This window comes from Rhopilema esculentum, chromosome 11 (assembly GCF_057945365.1).
Source record: "Rhopilema esculentum isolate cy_ngs chromosome 11, ASM5794536v1, whole genome shotgun sequence".
Classification (NCBI taxonomy): Eukaryota; Metazoa; Cnidaria; class Scyphozoa; order Rhizostomeae; family Rhizostomatidae; genus Rhopilema; species Rhopilema esculentum.
The window spans coordinates 15,354,648-15,380,702 of NC_142825.1; the positions used below are offsets into that span (position 1 = coordinate 15,354,648).

The 26,055-nt window shown below is 35.9% G+C and overlaps 2 protein-coding genes across 2 annotated transcripts in view; both read left to right on the forward strand.

Moving 5' to 3' along the window:
* Window positions 1–2,449: 2,449 nt before the first annotated feature.
* On the forward strand, window positions 2,450–11,245 carry LOC135693957 (uncharacterized). The gene is made up of 3 exons (XM_065212552.2): window positions 2,450–3,197; window positions 5,784–7,108; window positions 8,422–11,245. The coding sequence occupies exons 1-3, from the start codon at window positions 2,450–2,452 to the stop codon at window positions 9,478–9,480; spliced, it is 3,132 nt and encodes a 1,043-aa protein (XP_065068624.2). The 3' UTR covers window positions 9,481–11,245.
* Window positions 11,246–16,492: 5,247 nt separating this feature from the next.
* The window catches only part of LOC135693250 (ATP-binding cassette sub-family A member 2), a 30,322-nt gene continuing 20,759 nt past the window's right edge, over window positions 16,493–26,055 (forward strand). Inside the window, exons 1-11 of the mRNA XM_065211675.2 lie at window positions 16,493–16,840; window positions 17,545–17,638; window positions 17,746–17,863; window positions 21,276–21,427; window positions 22,204–22,325; window positions 23,000–23,227; window positions 23,556–23,651; window positions 23,881–23,982; window positions 24,373–24,435; window positions 24,696–25,034; window positions 25,379–25,865. Coding sequence (XP_065067747.2) covers window positions 16,775–16,840; window positions 17,545–17,638; window positions 17,746–17,863; window positions 21,276–21,427; window positions 22,204–22,325; window positions 23,000–23,227; window positions 23,556–23,651; window positions 23,881–23,982; window positions 24,373–24,435; window positions 24,696–25,034; window positions 25,379–25,865 — 1,867 coding nt within the window. The 5' untranslated portion in view covers window positions 16,493–16,774. The remainder of the gene's footprint in view (window positions 16,841–17,544; window positions 17,639–17,745; window positions 17,864–21,275; window positions 21,428–22,203; window positions 22,326–22,999; window positions 23,228–23,555; window positions 23,652–23,880; window positions 23,983–24,372; window positions 24,436–24,695; window positions 25,035–25,378; window positions 25,866–26,055) is intronic.

The following is a 26,055-nucleotide window of genomic DNA, read 5'->3' on the forward strand; positions in this document are numbered from 1 at the left end:
GCTGCAACCTCTCTCCGGCCAGCTCCCAAACAATCGGCTAATTAACGGTCACATAGTTTCTCACGAAATCTTGAATGTATCTTGTTATAATCTGGAAAACGAATGCCTTTTCCGTTGGTGGAATGTCTTCTTCCAAAAAAACAATAGCCAAGCGAAATGAGCAGCAATTTGAACCCAAATCCACCGCAAAAAGGTTCTGTTTTGAAAATCAAATCAACCTGTGAATCAGCAACACTCGGTGAATCTAAATCATTCTAGAAAAAAATTTCCATTAAAAAGTGTAAAGACCAACGCATTCCACCGCCATTCCCCTCTGTCACCAAATGCAACGATAAGAGTTCTTGTTATGACGGTGAAGAACCAGTTATTAACCAAGCTCGTTAACACGCAACATAATCAAAGATCTAGCTGAAAATAATAATAATAATTACTGAAGAATACAAGTCCTAAAACGTTACAGATATATGTAAGTGCAATCGAATTTTTCGGCTTCCGGAGAAGTATATTATGATCGTCAATGTTTTAATTATAAACCATAACAGGAAAAGGTTCTCATCATAGACCAGCTTGTTGATCCCTTGTTGAAAGATTAAATTTCGAATATCAATCGGGTCATGGGCCCGCCCTGCCAATGCTGCTAATTAAAAACTAATAGTAAAAAATACATACCTTCTTTTCTACGGGACCCTCAAGGCCCCGGGCCCCCTGGTAACTACCTGGTTACCAGCCCCCTCTTTTGACGGTCCTGTTTGGGAAGGATCAGGATATTCGATATGCACAGCTACTTGATGTCCTAAAAGCTACCTTCAGATGCTTAGCAGTAACACATGCAAAAAGTACAAACAGGTGCTTGTTGATTCCTTGTTGAGAAAGGTGGTGAATCCTCCCTCATTCTGTAAATGTATTGATTTATATAGGAAATTTGTATGTGCTTTGGACTATTTTGCTTCAAATTTGATTGATCGGTGAATATTTTTGATGTATTTCATAAATTCCTGTAGGTTACCAAGCGTTTATAGCCAAATGCAAATATTGTCATCGATCAATATGTTCCTAACTATATAAATAGATAAGTGTTGGAACATCCCCAATCGGATCGTTGTTCAAATCAAAAATGGCTTTAAGAAACATTTCTTTAAAGTGACTGGAAACTATATTCTACAGTGTGTTAGAAGGAAGAACCGCAGGATACGCTGTCTGCCATATTCTGTGAATCTTGCGATGAATTTGAGTACAAAGATACTTAAATATATACATCTTTATATTTTACAGCCTGTCAACCTATCTTTACCAAGTTTGATACTTCTACCACATTTTGCATGACTTTTTCGCTAACAGCTCAGACTATTTATTTTGGCTCAGTCACTTTTTTAAAAGCTCTTTTCTTTGGTAGGGGGAAGGGGCGTTGGCTCAATTTGTTGTCACTATATTGAATAAATTTTGGAAAAGTTACCAGTTTCCTGAACCATGTGAATCATCTGCCGAAAAACTTTTGCATTTTGTGAACAAATATAGCTTGCAAATACGTGTTGATTTTCTATCAAAGTCATGGAAGTACTAAAATACATTCTGTCAGGCTGACTGTTTATTACTGAAGTAGTTGCAAATAAGTGTTGCTTCTCTTCATTAAAGAAGCATCGTGGGGGAAGTCAAATGCCGCCTATGTCAAATGCTGCACTATCTTGTCAGAAACCTTTGCATTTTGTCAGATGATATTCAAATTTCATACGTGTTACTTCTCAAAATATTCTGTTTACAAATCCTCTGACAACAAACTTCAATTCAGCTTTTCATTTTACCAACTTTTATGTCAGATAATCGCGTACGCGTAATTATGATAAACATTACCTTTTCTAAAATGATAAACCACCCCTTCATTAGACACCTCCTTATGGCAGAATTTGCTAGACCATTACTTGCTAAACATGTTTTCTGTTCTTTGTGCAAATATGCTGGTAGAATTATTGTATTTTCAGTTTTAGTAATAGCAAGCAAAGCACATAAAAATCGTTATGGTCTTAGCAGAGATCCATAAATCATATGAATTTTAGAATTATTTTATAGTTGAATTTCGTTGACTATATTCAGAAATAAAATTTTGATGCAAATTATTGCTAATTCACTCTGCTTGGCAACCGAGCCAATTAATGCAGCAAATTTCTCAGTCAGGGGCAATTAATCAAGCCAATTATCTAATCAGAATAAGAATCAAGACCAATGCAATCAAGAGTCCTATTAAAGACTACTGGTGATAAGATAGCATCTGCAATGTGGTCACCAGTTTTCAAAATCTTTACGTCTTTGCATTCAATAGAGGCATTTCGATCTTTGTAAAGTCAAATACCTGGGGTTAGCTGTGCAAAGAGGACTTGTCAACATGATTTCAAGGTGTATCTTCTTCGTGCTTACCTTCTTCGTGCTTACTTTCTTTCTTTCATATTCCATTCAAATGCGTACAGACAGTTTCTATATTAGACATTATTCTGGAAAATGCCTTGCTTTGAAAAAGGCCACTGGGACGTTGGTATTCCAGTCGGTTTGTAGAGACAAATTCCGATGGCAAGATGGAGCCAGAATCATCCACATACCAACAAAGAAATGCATTCGCCCTGCATCGGCAGCTAGTGGAAGTAAGATTGGCTTATCTGATGAATGCAATGAAATTGGCAGTCTTTTGAGGTATGACAAAAGCTCTTTTGCTTTGAAACATCCTCGAACTGGCTTCTGTTTCCACGGTGTCAATGGCAAGTCAAGTACAAATGAAGACGAAGAACTGACTTATAGCACTAAATGCAATCAGGACATAAACCGTTACTATTTTCAAAAGAATGTCAGATTTGTGATTCGTCATTACAATACCAGTTTTTGTTTGGTCCACGACAAAGCTGATAATTTCCTAAAGCTCCAAAACACATTCGTTTGTGACCGCTTTGAATTCGTTAACACGAAAAACTTAAGACACGTGGCGACAGGAAAATGTGTGGAGAGGAAGGTTGGTTCCATTTACTTGATTCTGTCAAAAAACTGCTCTTCCGACCAAACAAAGTATGAACTAAGGCAGAATCATCTCATTGCCAACCCAGCAAGTGGCAAGTGTGTTCATGCTGACGGTGGGAGAATCGTACCTGGCTTTAAAGTATCTCTTTATGAATGTTGGACTGATGACCTATACAAGTGGAACTTTTACGATGATCGAGGTATGTTTGAAGTTAAAGTATCGGAGGGAAGTCATGCAGTCAGCTCTGTCTTATTTGAGCTGGTGTAATTCGAACTAATTTGAGCAAATTTCCCTGGTCATTTGAAAATCTCTCAATAAACCCTTACAAAAACCTCTGTAATCCCAATCTCTATAATTTGAACTTTTCGTAATTCAACTAATTTTGTTAGTCCCCAGAGAAAAGCAACCATTCTAGTTCAAACTTTCTGCGTATTTCATCATCAAAGCTGGCTATATATATTCCCCTCATATATTAAATCATCTTGAAATTAAGCTATTGTATTTTTGACTGTTATTTAAGTCATTTCCATCAATTTTTTCTGGAGAAAAGACGACTAAGTTCTGGCCTACCCTTTGCCGTACAGTTGATAGAAAGGGTACTAAAGACTTTTTACGGGTAAAGGCTATCACACTTTGATGATTGGCAATGGAAAGTTACCCGTGTTCAACCGCTTTTAGGGTTTATAGCCATTAGAATAGTATGTCAAAATTTCAATTAATGCCACGAACATTTTTCCAAAGATAAGAAGATCATTTCAACGATCGGTAGAGTAAGATTATCTTCATGTGATTATTTCTAAACCCTTCAGTGCTGATCTCATCATTCATTTATATACTTGAAACAACTTTGTCTAAGTTTTTTTGTGGACAGATCTCTCGTATTTTTAAAAAACGTCCTCATTTAGGTGCTTTGCTTGTCAATATCTTTAATTCGGCAGCTATAAATTTAGCAGCAAGTTGTCTACTCCTGGCTTTTTGTTACCGGCTGACCCAGGACATCAGAACCGTTGTCAGTTACTATTTATCCAGCACGATATAGGAACTCTAGCAAATTTTCTACCCATGGTTTTTGTCACCGGCTGACCCGGGACATGAAAACCGTTGTCATTACTATTCACCCAACTTGATGTTGGGAACTATATATGCTATGACCCATGAAGTTTAAATTATGTCTGGTATCCATTTGAACGAAATTGTTGACTGCAAACTTACAGAGATTCTTTTCCAAGCAATTGTTAATTGGGGTCCAAAATAATGATTCAGAACATTAATGAACTGAGTCTGTACTTGCTATGAATTATAATTCTATACCCGTTTCAATAGTATCTAAAGATCATACCGAGTTGACTGAATAACGACCATGCAAACTCACTGTGGTGAATTTGTGGTACCAAATTGCGGATAAAAACACTCTTGGCTAAATTGACAAATAGATCTAAGATGCGCCGTTTACCTGCGCACTAAATGGATAGGTAACTTCCTTCTAGCTGCGCATTTATTTTAATCCTAGCCCAGTTTATACTCTGCTCTTGAAAACCATATCGTTTAATTCCTTTTCGCCCCATCTTATCTTTTATAATAAAGCGTCTTTTAAAGATAGAGCGGTTATATGAATGAGAATGCTCCCTCAAAATATTTTGAAAAATTCTGCTTTGATATGCTTCTCAAAAACTTACGATACAGACTGGAAAAGTACGCTAAAATCTGGAAAATTTTTCAAAGTTTTGATAATTGAACTTTTTTTTTGTTTATATATCAATATTTTGTATGATATTATGACCGAGATTTTTGCTGAATGAGTATAAGGTTTAAATCTAAAAGCTACATAGAAGCAAATAGTAAACAACAATCTGCCTATAATTATCATAAAATGAACATTTCAAATTGTTTATTTTGTTTTCAAGCATTCTCACCCTGGGATAAAATTTATTGATTTTAAAATCGATCGATCGATGATTGATTAGTTGATTTACAAAGCTAGTAAATCCTCCATTTACAAGTTACAAAATTTGACTAGATTAAAGTAAAGTATATTTCCCTCTTTCCACATTGAAGTACCAATCATTAGTACTGTTCAGTAAACATGTGACAACAAAATGCAAATTAGGAAATCTAGACTGATCAACAAATAAGTGTTTGTTGGAGTCAAGATATTCGTACAGCTGATCATTGCTGATTGTTGCTTCGTACAGTTCATCGTCAGTGGATCAGAGTTTCACTGTCGGCATGGATGTCGTTGTAAACAATTTTGAGTGCAATTTCTTGGATTTTATTCACATTAAAATTTAGAGATTTGTCATGGAACATCCAAATTAGAAGGAAGTAAATTAACTGCACCCTTATGAAGCAATTCATTATCAGGAAACTCTTGCAAGAGCATGCCATTTTTGGCTGGCTCTTTTGGATAAATTTGAGACGTAACTTATGAAATTAGGATTTCTTTTTATTTTCAACACCAAAATTTTTCTTCAGAGCTTGCTCCGACAATAGTTTCCCTGATTTAGATCCCAATCATCGTAGTTTGTCCAAACAGGCGACACTTTTAGAACACTATTTTTTACTTTTCTAAAGTTTCTGACAGTCAGCTGCAAAAATCTCTATATCATTAGCAAAGCTGCTTTATTTAGATTTCAGTACCAAAAATTGAAAACAGAATTTGCCGCTCACAGTCTCTTTTCATTTCATATGTAGCAAAATATTGATAAAGTGGTTCACAACATTGAAAATACTAGGATTGCTTTATGAAAATAATCAAAAAAATAATTTTAAATTTTTTTATCCGCAGACATCGTGAAGGTGAAAGTGATTTCCGAAGACTGTACTGATCTTAGTTATGACTGTCCTAGAACGAGGGGGCAGATCTTTGTGAATGGTTACCAGTACAGCCAACAATTTAGAGGAATAAATGTTGCTGTATTTGATTACCGAAGTAGCATTCTAGAAAGGTCAGAAGGTTACGATATTTGGGGAGATCCTCTTAAAATAGATTCCTTAGCAACCATGCTAAACAATTTGGCTCCTGATAAGTTATTAATTTTTTGTGCCAGGGATGGCATAAAAATGACTACAAGCTTAGCGAATGAGCTACAGAAAGTTGGTGTTTCTGCATCTGTTACTGAAATTGTTAAAGGAAACTTAACATCAGAGAGAATTTCGCTAGCAGCTATCTTTTATACTGGAGATACACGAATGGAATGGGAATACTCGACAAGCAGCAGGGGAGGAGGGGCTTCTATCATAGAAACTACTTTGTACCCTTTTCGAGACTACAAAGGCTTTACCGGTTGCAGCGAAGAAATTGGCCTCAGAATAGGATACATACCAGATAAGGGAATTTCAGCCCAATCTGTTTTTGATAATAATCTCTCAAAATTTGGTACGCAACATGCGAGACTGCACAGTGCTGAATCCTGGTGCGCAGGCCGATCTTCATCAGTGTCTGTATACTTGCAAGTCGACATAGGTATGCTGAAATTCATTTCTGGGGTTGCGATTCAAACATCACAATTAAGCCGTGAAAGCCTTCATCCAGTCAAACGATTCTATATTATTTACAGCAAAGATGGAGTCAAGTGGACTGAATTTTCGGAAGATGGAACTAATCGAAAAGTTTTTTCAGGTAATATCAACCTCAAGAGCCATGTAAAAGTAAACTGGTTTCTAAGAACACAGATGCGTTTCATTAGAATTGTGCCATTAGAAAGGCAAACTGACGAAGGCACTCATTGCATAAGAATGGAGTTATTTGGATGCGACTCGGGCGAAGTTGTCTTCGAAGAAACTTTTTCTGCCTCAAGCGGAAAAGAAATTGGGCAGCGTGTTTCAGGCAAGTTTTCATTTCAAGCAGGTGCCCCATTAACGCGTCAAGTAAACGTTTACGTGTCTACATCTGAAAATCAAACAAGTCTTGCGAAACACATAGAGCAGTATCATTTTCAGGACATAAACCAGACAGTAAGGGCAAGCAAGAACAATTCACTATCGGCAAACTCAGTGAACATAACGTATGTGACAGCTAACAGACTGGGAATGAAAAGCGCAGCAAGAATACATTTCAACTTGCCAAATCTTACAGATCATTACATTTATGACATTTGGATTCGATGTTGGGTAGGCAAATTCATCCTCTTATAGATCAACTTAGATTTCATTAATGTTATTTATTTTCCTATTACCTAAGTAGACTAAATTCACCCACTGAAAAATATTGATTCCCGTGGGCAGCAGTGATTCTGGCACCAAGGACCATAATTAATCACGCCCCTCTGAGTTCATCATTGTCACACAACATTCTTATTTGATCTTTTTTAATATTTTTACTATTAAATTCAAGCAATTGAAATTTGATAAGATAGAAACTCTATAAAAAATTGCGGAAGTTAGAATCAGGGAAGGTTTTTGAAGGTATTTGGGCCTGCAAATTACAATTTTTCTTGCCTCTTGCATAAGTTTTTACAGTACTTCCAAATAAAATTCACTTCCTAATATTTTCTTCTAATCCATATATGCAATTGTTCTGCTATTTTAAAAATTTTTGGTCTAGTTTACCAATATCCTGTCATGTTTCACGCGATTCTTCAATCTCATGCAAAGGTAACAAAAGCTAGGCCTACCTAGGTAATTATCAAACCAATATTTATGTCAAGTGAGTGAGAATTCTGGTTTTTAAGCTTTGCATTGGTGGGCATTTTATCAAGAAATCTAGAAATGTTGCATTTCTTGTTAATTATAAGAATTTCTTGTTGTTTGCCCTTGCTTGCTTCCAAATGATTTTCTTTCAACCATTATGAAGCCATCTGAATATCTTGATCTAAACACATCTCAATTTCACTGTTGTTTTCTTCAAAGTAATACAACTAATGATCGTTGGCATGCTTATCTGACATATATGAATGCTTTACCTTGAAGACGAAGTCATTTTGAAAAAATATTCCATAGAAAGGGTCAAATGCTGCTCCTTTTAGGCATGACTTTGTTATTTCTTTCTTTGACTTAAATAGATGTGCCCAAACTTTAAAGAATGTGGCTAGTACTTGAAAGCATCGTCTCTCCTCATGTCTCCTCGATTGGAAAGTGTAAAGAGAATATAGTAAATCACACACATGCTATTTATATTCATTTAAATTGCAGAAGACAATCGTTAATGCGACTCGAAATGGCTCCACAGTAATATTGAATGAAAACGGAAGCAAATTATATTACCACACTTGATATTGATAGACGATATTGATAGAAAATAACATGATGAATCTTATGATTTAAGCATTTGCAGTCAAAATTTGACGTTGTCCGGTATTTGGTTAAAGTTCAATTTTGTCCGAGTTGTATTTCAAAATTTAATTTTGTCCAATTTACGCTTCAAATATTTATGTTATCCAATATTTGCTTCAAAAGTTTATAACTTTGAGTAACTTATTCTGCAGGTAGTTGACTCGAAGTTGAATTCCAGCACTGTTTGGAATACATACTCGTACGAAACAAGTGATAGAGTTTTGGCTGTAGCGCTACCATTCGCAATCAAACGGAGAACCCAGGATTACTCTTTAATCGCTCTGAATATCAGTACAGCTCCACAAAATGCAATAGCCAGTGGTGATCGCATTGTACTCAACATTTCGTTGACACCTTGGATGAACGCAGCTGAGATAGGACACTCGAATGCATACGAATTGGATCTGTTGGTCTACTTCGAAGAAACTTTTCTTAATCTCCGCTCTATTGAATTTCTTCGATTGGATGACGGCAGCCTTCTTCCTTCCCGAAATACCACCTCTTTTGGCTTTATTCGAATAGAAACCGACACCTTTGGACCCATAAGCAAGCAGAATTTTCAGCTCACCTTTGACGTAAGCATTCCTTCTTCGATTAACAAGGACAGCAAATGTAATACGAATATCATCTGGGAATTCAAGTATCGAACAAATTTGTTGAAATACAATGGAGAATTGAAAAAGCTTTTAGAAAATCTCCTCCCATTCAACTGTCAAATACCAAACAAGGCAAGAGCTGTGACGTCAACGAACCGTCTTTCCCTACCTGCTTTGAGTATAGTCTATGATGATGTGAATAATGACGTCATCATTTGCAAAAAAGATCTTTCTTTAGCAACATATTATCAGGCAAGCTGTTTCTGGCAAGGAAGCAACAACCTCACATGGCAAGCTATACCAATGATGTATTCCGTTGTGGGCGTTGACACAAGTAAGCGACACCTCTATGGCATTGACAATGCAGGTGAAGCATATGTTCGTTCTAGCTATGATTTCAAAAGTGTTAAGTTTGTTCAGGATGACGAGTGGACAGCCATTCAAGGTCATGACTCTATCAGAAAGGCCAAAAGCACAGACAACCTAGCAGCATTACCAATCAGTCCTACAGATAACTGGATACTGCCTTCTCGTGATAATCAAGTTCTTGCAGTAACAGCTGGAGGGGTAAAAAGAATGTTCAGCAGTGGCTGGAAAAAAACTGTTACGTTTTGAAAGATGGGTTTTGTTTGTACGGTTTCTCCTTCATGCAGAAAATGGAAGACAGGGATATTTATTCCGCTATTTTGAGATTTTTCTCAAGTACTTAAAAATCTTTATGCTTAAACTTAAACAAAAAAACTTAAACTAAAAAACCGTGGGGGCTGCGGGGGGTGCGTAAGGTTTTGGAAAGGGGCTTTGGGGGCTGATAAAATTTGACAAAGTCTTCTGGTGTAAGACTGCAGTGTTCGAGTAAAACATTCTTAGTATTGAAACATTTAAACATTTTGAAAGCAATAAGCACCATATTTTGAATAAAGCACAGCAATGCGTTATTCAAAGATTTGACGAAATCAACCCAACTGACAACACGAATGATTAACTGTTATAGTCGGGTGTCAGTTTAGAATATAAAGATTAAGATGGCGCTTGCAATTTGGAATGATAGAAGAAAACACCATACAAAAATTATACTGTTTTTGTACAATTGATTGTCAAGGCGATCATCTGCTTTTTGTTATGATGAATCACTTTAACTGAATAACAATTCTTTTGTACAATAATAATTACAGAGCATCATCTTTACATTATTTTTACTTTTCGGAGTAAGTCAATCTTGGTCTGCTTTCCCTGTTGCCGTAGTCGAGACTCGTAAGAGAATACTTCATGGGGCTTACCCTCAAAGAGATCTACTACAGAATAATGAAACATAGAGCATAGCGGAATATAATCGAACATAGTTCAACAAGCAATTGTCCAGCCACGGGAGTGTAACCCTACATCCTTATTCTTGTATAGCCTGTTGTCACCATTTTTAGGGTTCAACAATAATCAATTCGCACAGTGTGTTGAATCATATGTGTGCAGTGTAAAACTATATCAACCACTTGTGAGATCTAATGCGAAAACAGAAACAACTGAAAATTATTTAAAAGAGGATCACCATGTAAAAAGCGCAAAAAACATTGTTAATGTTTAATGACAATAAATATCTAGAATAATACATTTATAAGCTACGCTTAACCAGTTTGTTTTTTTCTCATCTTTTTTTTTAAAAGCATGCTGAAACCATGACTGCCTATCAGCCTTAGGACAATCCAATTTTCGGCACTTTTTTAGTAATGAAATGATGTACAGCTGGTTTGGGCTACCAAAACTCCTGCTAAAACATTTTCCAGGATGTGCGGAGTGTCTCCAATTCTTTGGGAAATATGGAATTATACAAGGGTAACAACCTCGTTGAAAAAATTTTCAATTGGCGTGAAGTACTTTTTCATCAAGCATTTTAAGGCCACACCCAAATCTTGGCGATATTTTTTAGAATATGTGCAATGATAAAGAATACTTTGAGGCAATCGACAAATACTTGAGTGACTTAAGCCATTTGTCAATCAATATTAGCCAATCACTTGGCATGTAAGTGCCATAATCACTGATTGGTCAATAAATGATTGGCAGACGACTTAGGCCACTTTAGCCATTTGTCAAATCCCAGTTATTTAGCCCGTTCTACGGTTAGAAAATAGCTGCAAAATCTGCAATACCCAAGTGTCAATGTAATTTTGAGCTGGGAACTCAATAGGCAAACATGTAAAAGTCAGGTTGACAGCGGTTCTAATGGGTTCCGCCTTTATCTCCTTAGAGTTTTTCACTATCTCGTTATTTGGCTCTTGCATATTTGCATAAAGAATCTGTCTGTTTTCATTGCAATGATTTTGCAACGTCGTCAAAAAAGGCAAGACCGACAAATAAGTAGTCAGCAGAATTATTAGGCAAGTTTATCGACAGCAGAAAAGAGAACATCTCGTTATGTTATTGTTATTGATGTTTAACAAGAACCTCCACACAGTAATGTTAATTTGGAAATGCCCATTCGAGGTATGAGTAGGAATGCAACTTTTCTCATGGCGTGCAATCTGGCTCGGAGCGAACAAGGTGTGCTTCTCGTACCAATTGGGTGTCGCCCATTCAAGATTTGCTCATAACACGACATCAAATCCAGCTTGCTAGGTGTGAGCTAAAGCTGAACCTATAGTGTGAGCTAGGCTCGACAAAACCTAAAGTGAAGGTGAAATGGAAACACTCAATTTAATGTGCGAAACTAGGCTACAAATGGCAGCCTATTTTGTACTATTAGTCCTAATGAAAATGCTGAGATATGCACTTTATCGTCATCTGTCAATTCTATGATGTTTTTTATATCTAATGGATCAATTTATTCTACCAGGCAACCCAAAATCACCCATTTATCTATCAGTATTTGAGAAAGCAAACATTTTGAGACATTCTGAAGCTTTGCGTCTGGCACTCTTCATAGTACAAAACGTCAAAACACAGATCGAAAACTCTACGCTATGAAATATATATACCCAGTTGTGGATGAAGATTGCAAATCAGAAACGCGAGCACATGACTGTAGAGGTTGCCCAATCAGTGCGCTTGCTTATTGAATTGAAGATGTTACCAATGGAGTCCTAATGTGAAAGCCAACTCCTTTGTATATACAAAAGCGGATTTTTTCGAGCTTATGTAGATAGATTACAAAACTGCTAGATGGGACGAGGGTCAGGCTTTAAAAATGATCCGAAACATGTCGTCATAATAGTTAATTGCACAATCTGGGTTTTCCAGCAAATGGTTCCCGATAGCAGAATGGCAGGTTTTAGTTTTACTTCTAGATCTGCAAGATCGAGGTGGCTGTTCACTTTGCGGATGAGTTTTGTTTTTAATGCTGGAAGAGACATACTGTTTATTCTGTCCCTCCATCTTTGAATAGTGCTTCGTACGTAGCCAGAGTCACACTGGCACGTAGACTCATACCTCTATGTCAAGCCCACAAATACCTCTAGTTCAACTAACGGAATAGAAACACCACGAAACCTCACACTTTACTCTAGTATTCAAAACAAAAAAAACCAGGATAACAAAATACTCTATTTCATTGCACATATTGTTGTAGAATGTGTACAAGTAAAACATGAAGAAGTATGTTAGAACTTAGAAGAGACCATAACTTATAGCAAGCAAACATTTTTGTTCGTCTGAATCGTCAGAGTATAAAACTTTAGTATAATTACAGAGTATAGTTTGCATGTATATTGATGGTAATGGAACCCTATCCTCAGGAGCGTCACTTGACGGAGGGGATATAGGGGTGTTCACCCCCAAAAAAGACCACAGAAATAAGGCCTTATTGCTGGGTAGGTCTGAGTTTGGCAAATCTGCTTTCTTGCAATGTATATGATTTGTTGTTTTTCTTATATAACTGTAGCGAGAAGGTATTATTTGCCAGTGACACAAAATAGAAGTAACAAGCGTTAGTTTGAACTTAAGGGAATAGATTTCTGGTGAAGAGTAAAAGTGCTAACTGCCACAGAAAAATCTTAGAAAGAGAAAATAGGTCCAATCAAGAGTGAACCAGTGAAAATATTCACAGATTTTTTCCAAATGTAAGAGAACAATTAGCAAATAAATATGAGAAAGATGATGTCGAGGAATACATATCAAAAGTAACTCAAAAGTAATATTATCAGAGCTGAATCTCATGGGTAATCAATACACAGAAAAGCTTAAAGTGCTCAACCCTAAAAAAGCTGCAGGACATGAAGGCGTTACAGCTAACGAGCTAAGGGCGCTTGCCAACCATGTAGCTGTAGGTGTCGACTAGAATAGGCAAACTCAAGCAAGAACCATACCTGAGTGGGGGGCAGGATTTAAAACTAGAGAGCAGATATATATATAAAAAACAGATATAATTCAAGCTCATGACATTATAACTATGCCAGCTTTTCAAAATATCATTTGAATTTGAAAAAATATAGCCCGAGGAGGCAAGTTGTTGTCAAAATCTCCCATGCCCCCTGCAGCTACATGGCTGGTGCTTGCTGATGATATGGGTGTATGTCTGGCAAATATATGCAGACAAAGGATACCTTGAGATAAAGTTCCTATCAACATGGAAAATTGGTATACTGAAGCCAGCATACAAAGCAGGTGAAAGAGTAGAGAGAGGAAATTACCGCCCCTTAACTATGCTGTCCACACCCAGCCAGATGTACGAAGCCGTTATATGTAATCAACTAGATGATCAGCTGGAATTAACAAGGCAAATAAATCACTGGGTGTACAGGGAAGGATCATCAACGTTGTCCTTGTTACTTTTCTTATCAGAGGTATGGAAAAATGCGATAAATGATGCATTTGTTCATTGACTGCAGCAAGGCCTTCGACTCAATAGACTATCAGATCCTAAAAGAAAAACTGTAAGCAATCAGAATCACAGGGCAACTTTCTCATCTTTTCGAAAACTGTTTAGAAGATCGACAACAATTTACTGAGGTAAGTGGGGTGGCATCTGAATTTGAAATCGCTAGATAAACAGTCGATTATAAAACGGAATGCAAATTACTGGGGGTGTACATTGATAGTAAGTTGAAATGGAATACACAAATAGAGAAAGTCAGAAAGATATTTACAGTTTACAATGCAATGTTAAGAAAGATAAAGTTCCTACCAAGTGAGATACTTGAAAAATTTACCTCACTATGATTGTTCCAAAAATAACATATGGCCTGCTGGTTTTGGGAACATGTTCAAAGAATCTACTACAGAAGATCAAATGTCAGCACAAAAAAGCAGCTAGGACTGTTAGGAAAACAAATGAAAAGGTCAAAGAGGTAAATTTACATCAAATTAATGTTGAGTAAAAGGAAGACTGCTGTTGGGTAAGGGAACTACTGTAAATATGAATAAAGACCTTGACACTTTTATGTTTCTAGTAACTAGTTAGTTGAGATATTTGAAATAGAGAAGTGAAATTAGGTTTTAGATTAAAGACCAGGGTTTAGTTTTACAATTATTTTTGCTTAGATCTTTTAGGTTGCAGGCCCGCATCAGCCAACAAGAGGCTGCCAATTAATAAACCTGCGTTATAAAATGAAAAAATGTAAAAAATTTATTTCTAAATTGTTCTTATTCTTGCAATTTCAATAAAGCTCTTTTATCATAAACCTTGTATAAACTGTTTTCAGATTTACAACTCCATGGATGGAAGAAATCAAAATGTTAGAGGTTGCAGGCGTCTGTTGCAGGGCCGCACTTCCCACTGGGCCCATCGGAACGGGCCCGAAGGGACCAGCTAACCACTAGCAAGACTAGCACGACTAGCAAGTTAAAAGGTAGAGAAATTCCGTCGCTTTAATACAACATATGTAGTATGTATAATAACAAAACAAAACATTTAAATAAAGCAGATATAACACCATGGTCTACAGTATCATCAGCTCAATTCTTTGATTGGTGTTTCTTCGATAGAATAAATGTGTTTTTCGGACAGATGATCTTGAGATAAAATCGTCTAGCAACTCATCAACTGGAATGCTAGGGATTTATTTGATTCAAATTATCCTTTAACAATAGATAAATTTCACATTTTTGAGACTTAGAATGTACATATACCTTCCTTCAGCTGTTCTGCGCTGAATTTTCAGCCCAGTGGCGGATTTCAAACGAAGTTCCCAGGGGGGGGCTGGGCCCCCATAGCAATTCCCAGGGGGGGCGGGGCTCGAGCCTCCGAGCTCCCACGTATTCGGCGCCTATGGTTGTGTCTTTTATGTGAGAAGGACTTTTCTTTACTTTAATCTTAAGATTATGATAAATGCAGAATGAGGGTTTGACAACAGCAACCTCTTTTGCCTATCAGTGCTCGAAAACAAATTATCAATAAATGGTCATAAGCAAAAAAGAGAGGTCCTACAATGAAAAAATCAATAAAATAAATCATTCTTTAGCAAAAATATAGCTTCAAACTTTCGATAGTTTTCATTTTCTTTTTTGACTTTTCAAACTTTTGGCAGGGCAAATATTTTTCCAGGGCAAATACGTAGCGGAGAAGGGGGCTGGAGGGGCTACAGCCCCCAATTTTTGCCAAAAATGCAAAAAAATAAGTAATTAACCAAAAATCAAGTCTTTTTTTATTCGGTTTCATTCCCCTCCCACACTTTTTTAGAACCAGTGTCCATCCCCAACTTAATTTGTGAAGTGACGCCCCTGCCTATCCGAACTATACCCCTTAGGGTTCTAAAAGACTTCTCTATGTTCTTTTCGTGGGTCAGTGCTTATGATAAACAATGTTCGCTATTGCAAATCTTCCTCAACTAAGGCTCATGAAAATGCATGATTTTTTATTTTCCGGCTGGGGACTGTTTTAATCAACGATTGGCTACACATACCCCCTTAACCTCCAACTAGCACAGAATAGAAATTTGGCCTATTTCTTTGATATTTTCTGTGCTCCTAAGCCATTTCTGCCTCCTTTTCAACCAGCCGTACTACTCTCTGTTAAGAATTAGATTTTCAAGTTTAATAGAAGGGGATATTTTTACAGCAAGTTTGTCAAAAGCACCTCATAGGTCAAAGGGTAGAAAGTGAAATTCAAGATTGAAATTACGTGGCCTAAATTATGTGGTACTGTGGAAGGGGGCTTCATCAGTCTTGTTAAAATAAAGAGATATTTTGGGTGCTCAGCTCCCTTCCTTAACAAATTTATGTTTGGCCACATAATTAACCCTGTAATCCATTAATGTGCAATTTCTATTAGCCTTTTTAATCGGTGAATGGTTTGAAGATTTCATATACATAACCACCCTTGGTAAGCGGAGCAGCAAAGCAATAAATAACAGCGGCAAAAATGAGAATGGCAGCAAAAAATCTCTCATTTGTTTTGCTGTTATTCTCATTTTTTGCTGTAGTTAATTTTGTGCGCTTCTGTTACCTGAGGCAATACACAATAGAGATTCTTTAACATAAATGCAGAGATACAGGGTGTGGTCATAGGTGTGGTCTTTGGTGTGGCTTCTTGATGTTCCCTAAAGCTCAGCCCCCCTTCTTAACATTCTAGAACGGCCCCCTAGCCTGTACTGAACTGAACCAGACATCTCTTTCACCGGGGGGCAACTGATAACAGAAGAAGAATTTCTCTCTATCCTGCAACCTCGCTGAGCCTGCGCAGTCTCGCTGTACCTGCGCAGCAGCATTATACCAAAACAAAAAAAATTGACTCGCGACTATTCAAGTACAACAAAATGCAAACATGAAGAATTCAAGTTTGAAACCGAAAAATTACACTGAACTGTTGCTTGAGTTTTGGGTTTACAGTTTCAAGTTAGGAAAACTTTATTTAGATTGTTGTTCTTGATGATAAAGTTTTATTTTTGCGGCTTCTCTACTGTTTTCGAGCACGGCCATCAGCTGTCATTGTCAATATTGTTCCTGAAGGTGACGTGGAGTTTAGATCGACATTGTGAAGAAGATGGGGTTTCTTTTACAGCTTCGACTTTTGCTCTGGAAAAACTACATCTTGAAAAAGCGGTCACTGGTATGTTCATATCTGTTTTTACCTCTTGCATATCCTTTCAGTCGGTTCAGTCGGTTCAGATATTTTGGTGAAGCGGTTTGGACCTTAGGTCTATAAATTTCCCCTCTGGCTAGGTTAAAGTCCTTCCTTTGGGCAAACGTTTTAGAATCATAGGCTTAATCAGTTGATTATTGATTTATGATATAACTTTCTGCCTACCCTTTTTAATTTTGAACAGTCTCTGATTGATTTGGTTCAGCGAAATGGTGACCAAATATGGTCCCACTTGTGAAAAATAATTGCTAATCTTAAACTATTTTCATATTCTGAAACAGTATCTATCTAAATTCTCTTCATTTGTCAAAAGTGATTGAGAAATGTCAAATGTGTCATTATTGCATCATCAAGATTCAAAAAATGATATGATAATTTTTTTTAAAAGTATACTAAATGCTTGCTGTTTAGTAAAATAGCTTATGGGTTATTTGTTGTATATACTCGAAACCCTCTTTATGAATTATAATTCATTAGATAATTAAAAAAATCATGTGAAGTCTGTATGTCACATTTTATTTATTTGGCATGTATCTGCCTATGTGGTATTATTTTATGAATTCAAATTTGATACTTTTGCTTACTCGTTTAAAGTTTTATTTGAATTTCCTTGGACCTATATGTTGGCCTTTTTGTTATTTAATATAAACCTGTTCCTTATTTTTGCCTAGATGCTTGTCTTATTTGAGATACTGATTCCTTTGGTACTCTTCAAAATTCTTATGGGGATACGACTCCATAGGCCTCCATATAGCAGCAATGAAAGTAAGTATCATTTAATGTCAAATAATATGATGTAGCAACTTTTGTTCGTGCAATTGAAATATCAACCTTTTTCATTATCACTTCAAACAGTGTTTCTTCATTTAAAGGCCATTTCAATGCAAAAGCAATGCCCTCGGCTGGTGTTCTTCCTTTGCTGCAGTCATTTTGCCCAAATGCAAATGAAAATGTGAACAAGCATGGTTATACAGAATTTCCCAAAGCATCGTAAGTAAAGTTAATAACATAGAGTAGACTTCATATTTTAGTGCAAAAGCTAAGACCAAATTTTTATGGGAATCCACCATCTTACATCTCTGCAAACTAATCATATTAAAAATGCCTTTGGCACCACAAAATTTGAAAATGGCATGGAAAAGTAAAAGCATGTCATAGTTAAGTACCTTTTGTTTATAACTTCTTAGATCATAAGTTTAAGTAATGAAAATCACTGTTTACTGGTCTCCTGTTAATTGCTTGATGCCATATCTGTACATGGGTTTGGTGTATAGAACAGGTCAGTTCTAAGTTGGTCTCCAAGTTTCATGATTAGTATGATGATCAGGCAACACATCTAGTAATGCTAGTAAATGTAGGCCATGATTAATCTCTAATCATGAATTTAGGATACCCAACTTCATATTGTTGCAATCATAGACCTTTAGATCAGTTTGCTGTCTACTGCATAGGGCACCTATCCTTTTTTACTTGCATTCATCTTTACGGCTATTGATAAATTTACTGGGCAATTTATAAATAGCAACCAATATTTTTTCTACAATTCTATCACATGATACTCACAATGTGATCAGTTGATAATCTCTTAAGAGTAATGCTAGAAGGTAGGGAGGTGTAATACTACTTCCTATCAGCAAGTAGCAGTATGGGAATAAGTACAAGGATGCCGCATTTAAGTCAAAAGGAGTCTGCAAAACATTTATCATGACATTGAATGACTATGGTTGCATCAAGGATCAAATCACCAGAGACAGCCTAATCAAAAAAGATGAAATAATACACATCAAATAGCAACTTTCTTTTTCCTTGAAAATTTCTAGTCCTGGTGTAATCAAAAATATATTGAGCCTGTACTTTCCACCAAACTGGTCAAGATCTATGACTCCAACTTCCAAGGATCTTGATTGTCTCCCACTCTGTGCTTATTGTTGAATCAACCAAAAGCCCTGTTGCATGTAATCTGTTTACAATCTGCTGAGCCCCCACTACAAACACGTCAACCAGGGTTCCTGGTTCCTGGTTCCTGGTTCCTGGTTCCTGGTTATTTCCAAAATTGTGCAATATTTTTTCCAATATTTCACCCTCTCTTAAATTTTAGTAGATTTTCCTGTAATTTAATCAATGCAAATTATGTTGTTATTCTCACTAACATCATTCTCATAATCATCCTGATCATTGGCATCATCATCATCATTTCATAATTATTGTGTTTGTGGGTTTTTGAGACCAGTTTAAATGTTTATCCTTCCTTAGTACTTTTACTTCACCCCACTTCAAAAGAGCTTAACACCTTGTCAGAATTGCGGATTGAATAAAAAGGTTTTGAAATAATCCTAGGGCTAATCTGCAGTGGAATCTTGATGTTATGAAACCCCGATACGAGTAAATTAATTTTCCGGTAGTATGACGAAAAATGTCTGGCCCCTTGGATTCTGCGCGTAACTCCGTACAAATTCTTTTGGTATAACGAATCCCGTATATAACGAACTCTCGGCATTACGAACCTAATTGTACGTCCCTTCATCGTAATATTTCTCAATATGACGATCTTTTTTTAATTTTCACCGTTATTTTTTTTTCACCGTTTCACCGTTATCTTCCCTATGCTCTCTACTTCGCCTCCACAGCTCTCATTATTTTTTGCTGCTTGCGGCTCTGGTACCCAGGGGACAAGCCAGCATGCTATATATTCCCACGAAAGCCTGCTGTCCATTGACGCTTATACCATATTGATAAAGAGTAGAGAATCTTTGAGTGCTAAAAGCATCTCTTTCGATTTGTCTTCTCATAAACTGACAAAATATACTTGAAATGTCGATCAAGTTTATGCGTCAAAAAATTTATTCGACGAATTTTGTCTTGTTAATGTAGTTCACGAACTGAACCATTTGACCCTTACAATTGATCTAAAGCGATTTTCACCCAGCGCAACTGCAACTTCCAGAAATCTTCATTTATTTTAGGAAAAGATCAAGAAAGGAAAGGATAAACGTAAAATGAAATTTTCAACCTAAGTAGGCTATTTTCTTAATCAATCCAAGACAATAATCTGTTTTCATTTTTAAACTGTTTTTATTACTTACACTGCACATTTGCCATTTACTTTGCGCCGTTTTTAAAGTCGTTTTTAATGGCGTCTATTCTAATAGCGAAACAATATGAATGCGAGACCAAATACAAATTATTTCAGTGTCAAATTATTTAAAACTGATTTTATCAATGCTGCAAAAATGATGCAACAGGAAGTCTTGGTACTTCAGCTTTAACTTTTTATCTCGGTACACCTCAACATTGCTAGGGCGCTGGCCCTTGCAAGACCGCATTAAAATCTCAGACATAGGGAGAATTTAACCATCCACACCTGGCAATAAGAAATGTTGAGAAATTTCATACGTGACTTAAAAAGATTGGCATGTGTGCTATACGACTTTTCTCTCGTGCAACAACGATTGTTTGTGTCTCCAGAGATCCCGGAGAAGGGGGCGCGGGGGTCAACCGCCCCTGTTACCTTTTGAAAGGAAGGGCAAGGGAGCCAGAGTGCCCTTTTCATTAAAATACCCTTGAATCGGGCCATTTTTGTTAATCAGAGAGATTCATATCAAACTTTGATTGTAGGGCCTATTTCATGACGACATTTCTCAAAACTTTTAAAATTATTCCTTATGCCAGATGTTAGCCAATTTTCAAGATACCTACAGAAGATCGAAATAAAATGGTAGTTGCGAAGCAATTAGTAGAAGCTGGGAATGATCCTTCAAATGGTCTTTTACTGAAGCCTGCCCTCTTGCCCCTTGGCCGTTCGAGCGTTCTTGTGTGTCTCGTGGCATCATACCTCTACCATGCCGCAACCTCTGCCTGAACCATACCTCTGCCATGCCGCAAGCGTTTAACTTTGCTTTAGCCAAGAACGGGAAATTCAGTATGTTCTTTGCCTTGCCAAAGGACATACCACTCTCAGTCCTGGTTATTTTACTGTTTTTTGTAAGAGGTTCCGGCTCCTGTGAAAGTTTGAGCTCTGAATACACTCACAAATAGATGACACCCGTCTTCCCTTCACGCGAACGAGTACGTTGTCGTGGTACTGAAATGTAGAGTTAACGTCATCTTAGCATGGTGGTCTTTTTACACTTTTCTTTTTTTATTAAAAATTGATATTTAGATCATCAGAGTATAGTTTATGATTCCAATGCATAATGAGCAGTAGAGGTTCTTTTCATTTGCTCAAGCGTTTCCTTCAAACTTTTAAGCTATTATTAAATGAATTACAGCTTGTGAATATTTCTTAGTTTATAAGAAATCTGAAGGGCACTTTTTACAGTTGAATCGATTTTTTCGGGTAATATTTTTCAAATGTATATATTTTTCTATCTGATGTGATAGATTCTTCTTACATTTGTGATAGAAAGAAGATTAAATCGCTGCTTGGACACATAGCTGATATATATAATAGCAGTGAAATGGAAGGAATTAAAGCTATTCAGCATCTTCATTCTGATCTGAAAGACCTGACCCAAAATGCAGATTTGTCAAGTGATTCAATTAGAAATATTAGAGGTATGTTAGATGTTTCCGAAAACTTCCCTGAAATCGTTCATAGCTTTCTTAAAAGATAGACAGAACCCCATGTTTTTACGTTGCAAGATATTTTCGATCTTCCCACACCACTTGCACACCCCATGCTTTTAATTTTGTTTGTTGATTCAGTAAAAAGTTCCTATTCTGGAAATAATTGCAAGCTCGTACTGCTCTCCCACAATGAATAGGCTGTGTTGAAACTTTCAAATGTCGAAAATTATTTTAAAAATTTACTTTATTCGTTGTCCTCAAGTCTGAAAGCAAGATCGCGTTTATTCATTTGTTGCATCATATAGTGGTAAATTTTTAGCTACTCTAGATTTACGACAAAATCTAATTATGGAAAATTTAGAAAATGTTTACTTTGGGAAATCCATCTTTTTCATGTGTTGACATTAAGTAAAGGGGCTCAATGACTACTTTAGCAAAACATCGAAAAATTTTGTAATGCTTTAAAGCAAGTTTTTTGTAATAGCTTATTTATAACTTTGATATATTTCTTCTGAACCATTTGATCTATTCTGAACGATCAGACTGTTTGATATATTCTTAATGATAAATTTATTATTAAAGTATTGCTGGTTTAATCTTTGTAGAATATTTGATTTTGTCTTTAGTGGAATTCTGTTTTAGCAGTATTCAAATGAATTAATATTTAAAGTTCTGCTTGCAATTTCATGCTTTTTAAGCAAGAAGCTAGAAAAATTTGTGAACCATCGCTAACTGAAAGCAATAGTGTAATTAAAATGCTTTAGATTTTAGATTGGCAAGGGTGTTGCGGAAACCAAATGAAGTTAGAAAGTTTCTGGTTACCAATTTTTCTATGTCTGAGGATTTAGCTGACATTCTTTTAGAATCAAAAATGAATGGAACAGAGGTATGGAATCCATAAAGTCATAGAGGATGTCGTAGATTGTAATTGAAATATTTGATTAAAATGGATGAATTTATATGAAGATGATGAATATGAAAATGAAAATTTATATGAAAATGAATGATTAAAATGAATGAATTTATATGAAGCTGGCTATCGCTACATATCGCTACATCTATAAATAGGAAGCAAATCGTAATGCCTTTTTTGTTTCCAGACAACCAATCAAATTTTGTTTTTTGCATATAGCTCAATTATATGGATATAACTACTATTGGAAGTTTGTGATGGACGTAATCTTGAATATTTGCTTTGACCCGTTCATGTTGCCTTATGTAAAATACAAGATAGTACAAATCTTGTTTTGCATCGCTTGACATAGTGTTTTCATCAATAAATCGATAGATTTCTCTTGCTATTTGTATTTTGAATTGTTCAGTAAAATGCATTTACGTCGGTTAGTTTACGTTCTCACTATCTTTGTTTGTAGAATCGAGGTTAGCCTCTACATGTTGGTTAAGATGAAATTTAGCTATCAAGCAACTCAAGTCTTTATTTTGTTTAACTTTTTATTGCTTTTTACTTGCTTTACTACAAAATTGATCAATCGGTGACGATTCTCTAATGCTTAACCCCCTTTCCCTGGTTTTCTAAAATGATCATGAAATTTTTCACAGATTTCAAGGTTTCTACTTGAAAAGCAATTTAAAGAAACGATTCAAACGCTACTGTCTCATAAAGAGGATCAAAAAACTCGCCTTACTAAACTTCGCAATGCCGTAATTCTTCAATACATGTTTGATAAGGAATCACTCCTTAATGGACCAACGTGGATGAAAATCGTTGCATCTTCATTGTTTCCCTATAACTCACTAAATCGTACAAGTATGCAAAGAATATTCACGGTGCGTTATGCTATTATTTCTTTAATATACCCCTCAATTGATTCTGTATAATGTTCTAATTACGGTTCTAGTATTTTGAATTGAAAGATGAAATGATTTTAGTGTTTTGAAGGATATTTTGATGGTAAGAATGCAACTGAAAGTTATCCGTCCATCCACTCGATTTCATCATTTTAAACTATTTAATAGGTTTTACTATCAATCATATTTTAATGTTTAAGAAATCAACTTTTCTTATTATTATGCCTTTGCTGTGTATACCGGTGTATTTCTTGTGTATTCAAAGCGTTTAGCTCATAAAACTGCTCAAACCCCTTGCTCTTTACAGGACTCTTTCTTCTCTTCTACAAGTTTTCAAAATAAGAGTTGTATGCTGGAGTTTGAAAAGCTCTTGGTTTTTGGCAACGCTTCGTCTAAACAAAGGGTAAGTAAATATCAACTTTTCTAGTTTCTAAACTTCATTGATTTATCTTTTCCAAGGCAAACATTTTTGATTTTAGCCTAATGAAACAAATATTTTTATATTTTACTGAGAAGTCTGATTCAGAAATTTAAGCATAGCTTTTCTTGAAATGATATGTTTTTCTTATTCGCTTGATATAAGAAGCTTCATAGCTAAGCATACTTTTTAAATGCAAGTTCTTTTTTGACAGGCTGAAATCCAAAGAACTCTATGTAAACTTGACGACCGGCAATCAGACTTGCTGCTTAAACAACTCAAAGACAGTATTAATTACACTGCCTTGTTTGACGCGGTGAGTTTCCCCAGGTCGCATTTTATATCAATATGTTATTTCTAAAAAGTCAGTAACAATAACTTAAATATTTGTTATTAACATAGATTTGGTCTTGCTAAGAAAATGAACATTCAAAATGGTGAAAAATATGCAATTCGTGTCCATCCTTTGTTATATCTTTTTGTCCATTCTTCTTTTTCTTTTTTTTTCTTTGTTCAGTTTCCTTGAAAAGTTTCACAGCTTTTTTAAAAATATTCTTGATTAAGGAAGTTCAGGAAAATATTTATATGATGTAAGATAATTGAATTGAAGAATACTAGGTTGTAATTGCCAGGATGTTTTTTCGTTATCAAAAAATTCAATATCGAGAAAAAATAAAAATAACAACTTTTAATATCTCTGTTACAGGTTCATTTTCATGGCAACAGTTTGGTGCATTATCGCGACAAGATTTTTGCGATTCAAAAAAGTGTGAGTATATTATAATTTACTTTCGTAAATTTTCAGTGCAAAATAATGCATTGTCATTTAAATGGTTTAACCAATGTCATCTACTATTTATTCCAGAATATTTATAACTTTATTTTCATTAAAGTTTTCTTGCGAGGCCTTTCCGTTTTGTTTTGTAAAACTGTTACTCTTGGCCAGGATATTAGTAAAACTAAAATCAGATTTTTGAATTGACTCCGTCCTCAATAAACTTAACATCGTTGTATTTTGTTCTGGAACAGCTGCAAAGTTTAGGAAACCTCGAAAGCATCATAAGGACATACAGTGATATCTCGCGCGACTTCAAGTTCAACATGAGCGAGATCCTCCAGTCATCAAATTCCAGCCATTCTCAACAACTTATGACACACGCTCGTGTGATCTGGAGGGCGCTTGGCTCTACAATTTGCGGTTCAGATACGAAAAAGAAAGCTGACAATAACGGAGATGGAAACAGCGAGTTTATTTTTGAAGGAGGCCCATCAATAACTGCTTTGAAGTTTGCTTTTTATGTCTTGACAAATGATCCAAAGATATTATACGCACCAAATGGAACTCAGGCAGATCTAGTTGTCTCGAAAGTACGTTAATTAAATAAATATATACATTCTGTTTAAGAATAAAAATATTCAAGAATGCATAATACATCCTTTTTAAGAAAATTTATTGCATTTGATGTTTTCTCCAATTAGATTATTTTTATTACTTGCATTCACAAAATTATAGAAAGCTATTCTTTTTTGAAAGAGCCAAGCTTCCGTCCTTTCGTTGATAATCATTGCAAACTGGAATGCTGGCTTTCTGCAGCCTCCTTAATAAGATGCAACTATGAGAGAATTCGACCCATTGGCTTGCAAATTCTCAAGCTTTATAACAATCTTAATTCTCTTGAATTCTGATCATTTGCTTCTCTTTTAATTTGTAGGCTAGTCATCTACTAACGCTTGTCAAACGATCAAGGGAGTTTGCTAAGAAGTGGTTAAAGACCTCACAAATGATAAAAAGCAAATTGTCTAGTAACTCTACACAAGAGCTACTGAGGACGACGTTGCAGTATTCAAGAAGATATCCTCATTTTCTTAGAGACTGGACTGCGAATGTGACACGGCTTCTTGACCACGAGCCTACGGCTGATAAGACGATACTTACCTTTAATAGGACTTTGCTGAAATATCTAAACGAATCACAGGCACGATTGAATAATATTGTACAGGATCTGTTGGTAGATAAGTCTGGGTCAAGTAAGTTGATGCAGAGAATGGCCTTGGTCGATAGAGCAGCGACCGCATGGATTGCTCTTCTCAAGCCATTAAAGCTGGACATATTTTACGGATTTCCGACAGAGCAAGCCCTCACTGATTATTACTTAAATTCGTCAAAGAAGCAAAACTTTCAAAAATTTGTGTATTCCGGTAGGTTGTTTCCAATAAACAAATTTATGATATGATTTTCATGTCCATCTTTTTCAAAACTGCTGGCTTGCAAACGGCCGTGTTGGCATAGCAGATCTTAATGCATCAATAATTGCTAGCGAATATTTTATTGAACTGTCGCTAATAAGCAGTGATATGTTTTAACTTGAGATTTTTCATTCAATTCTTT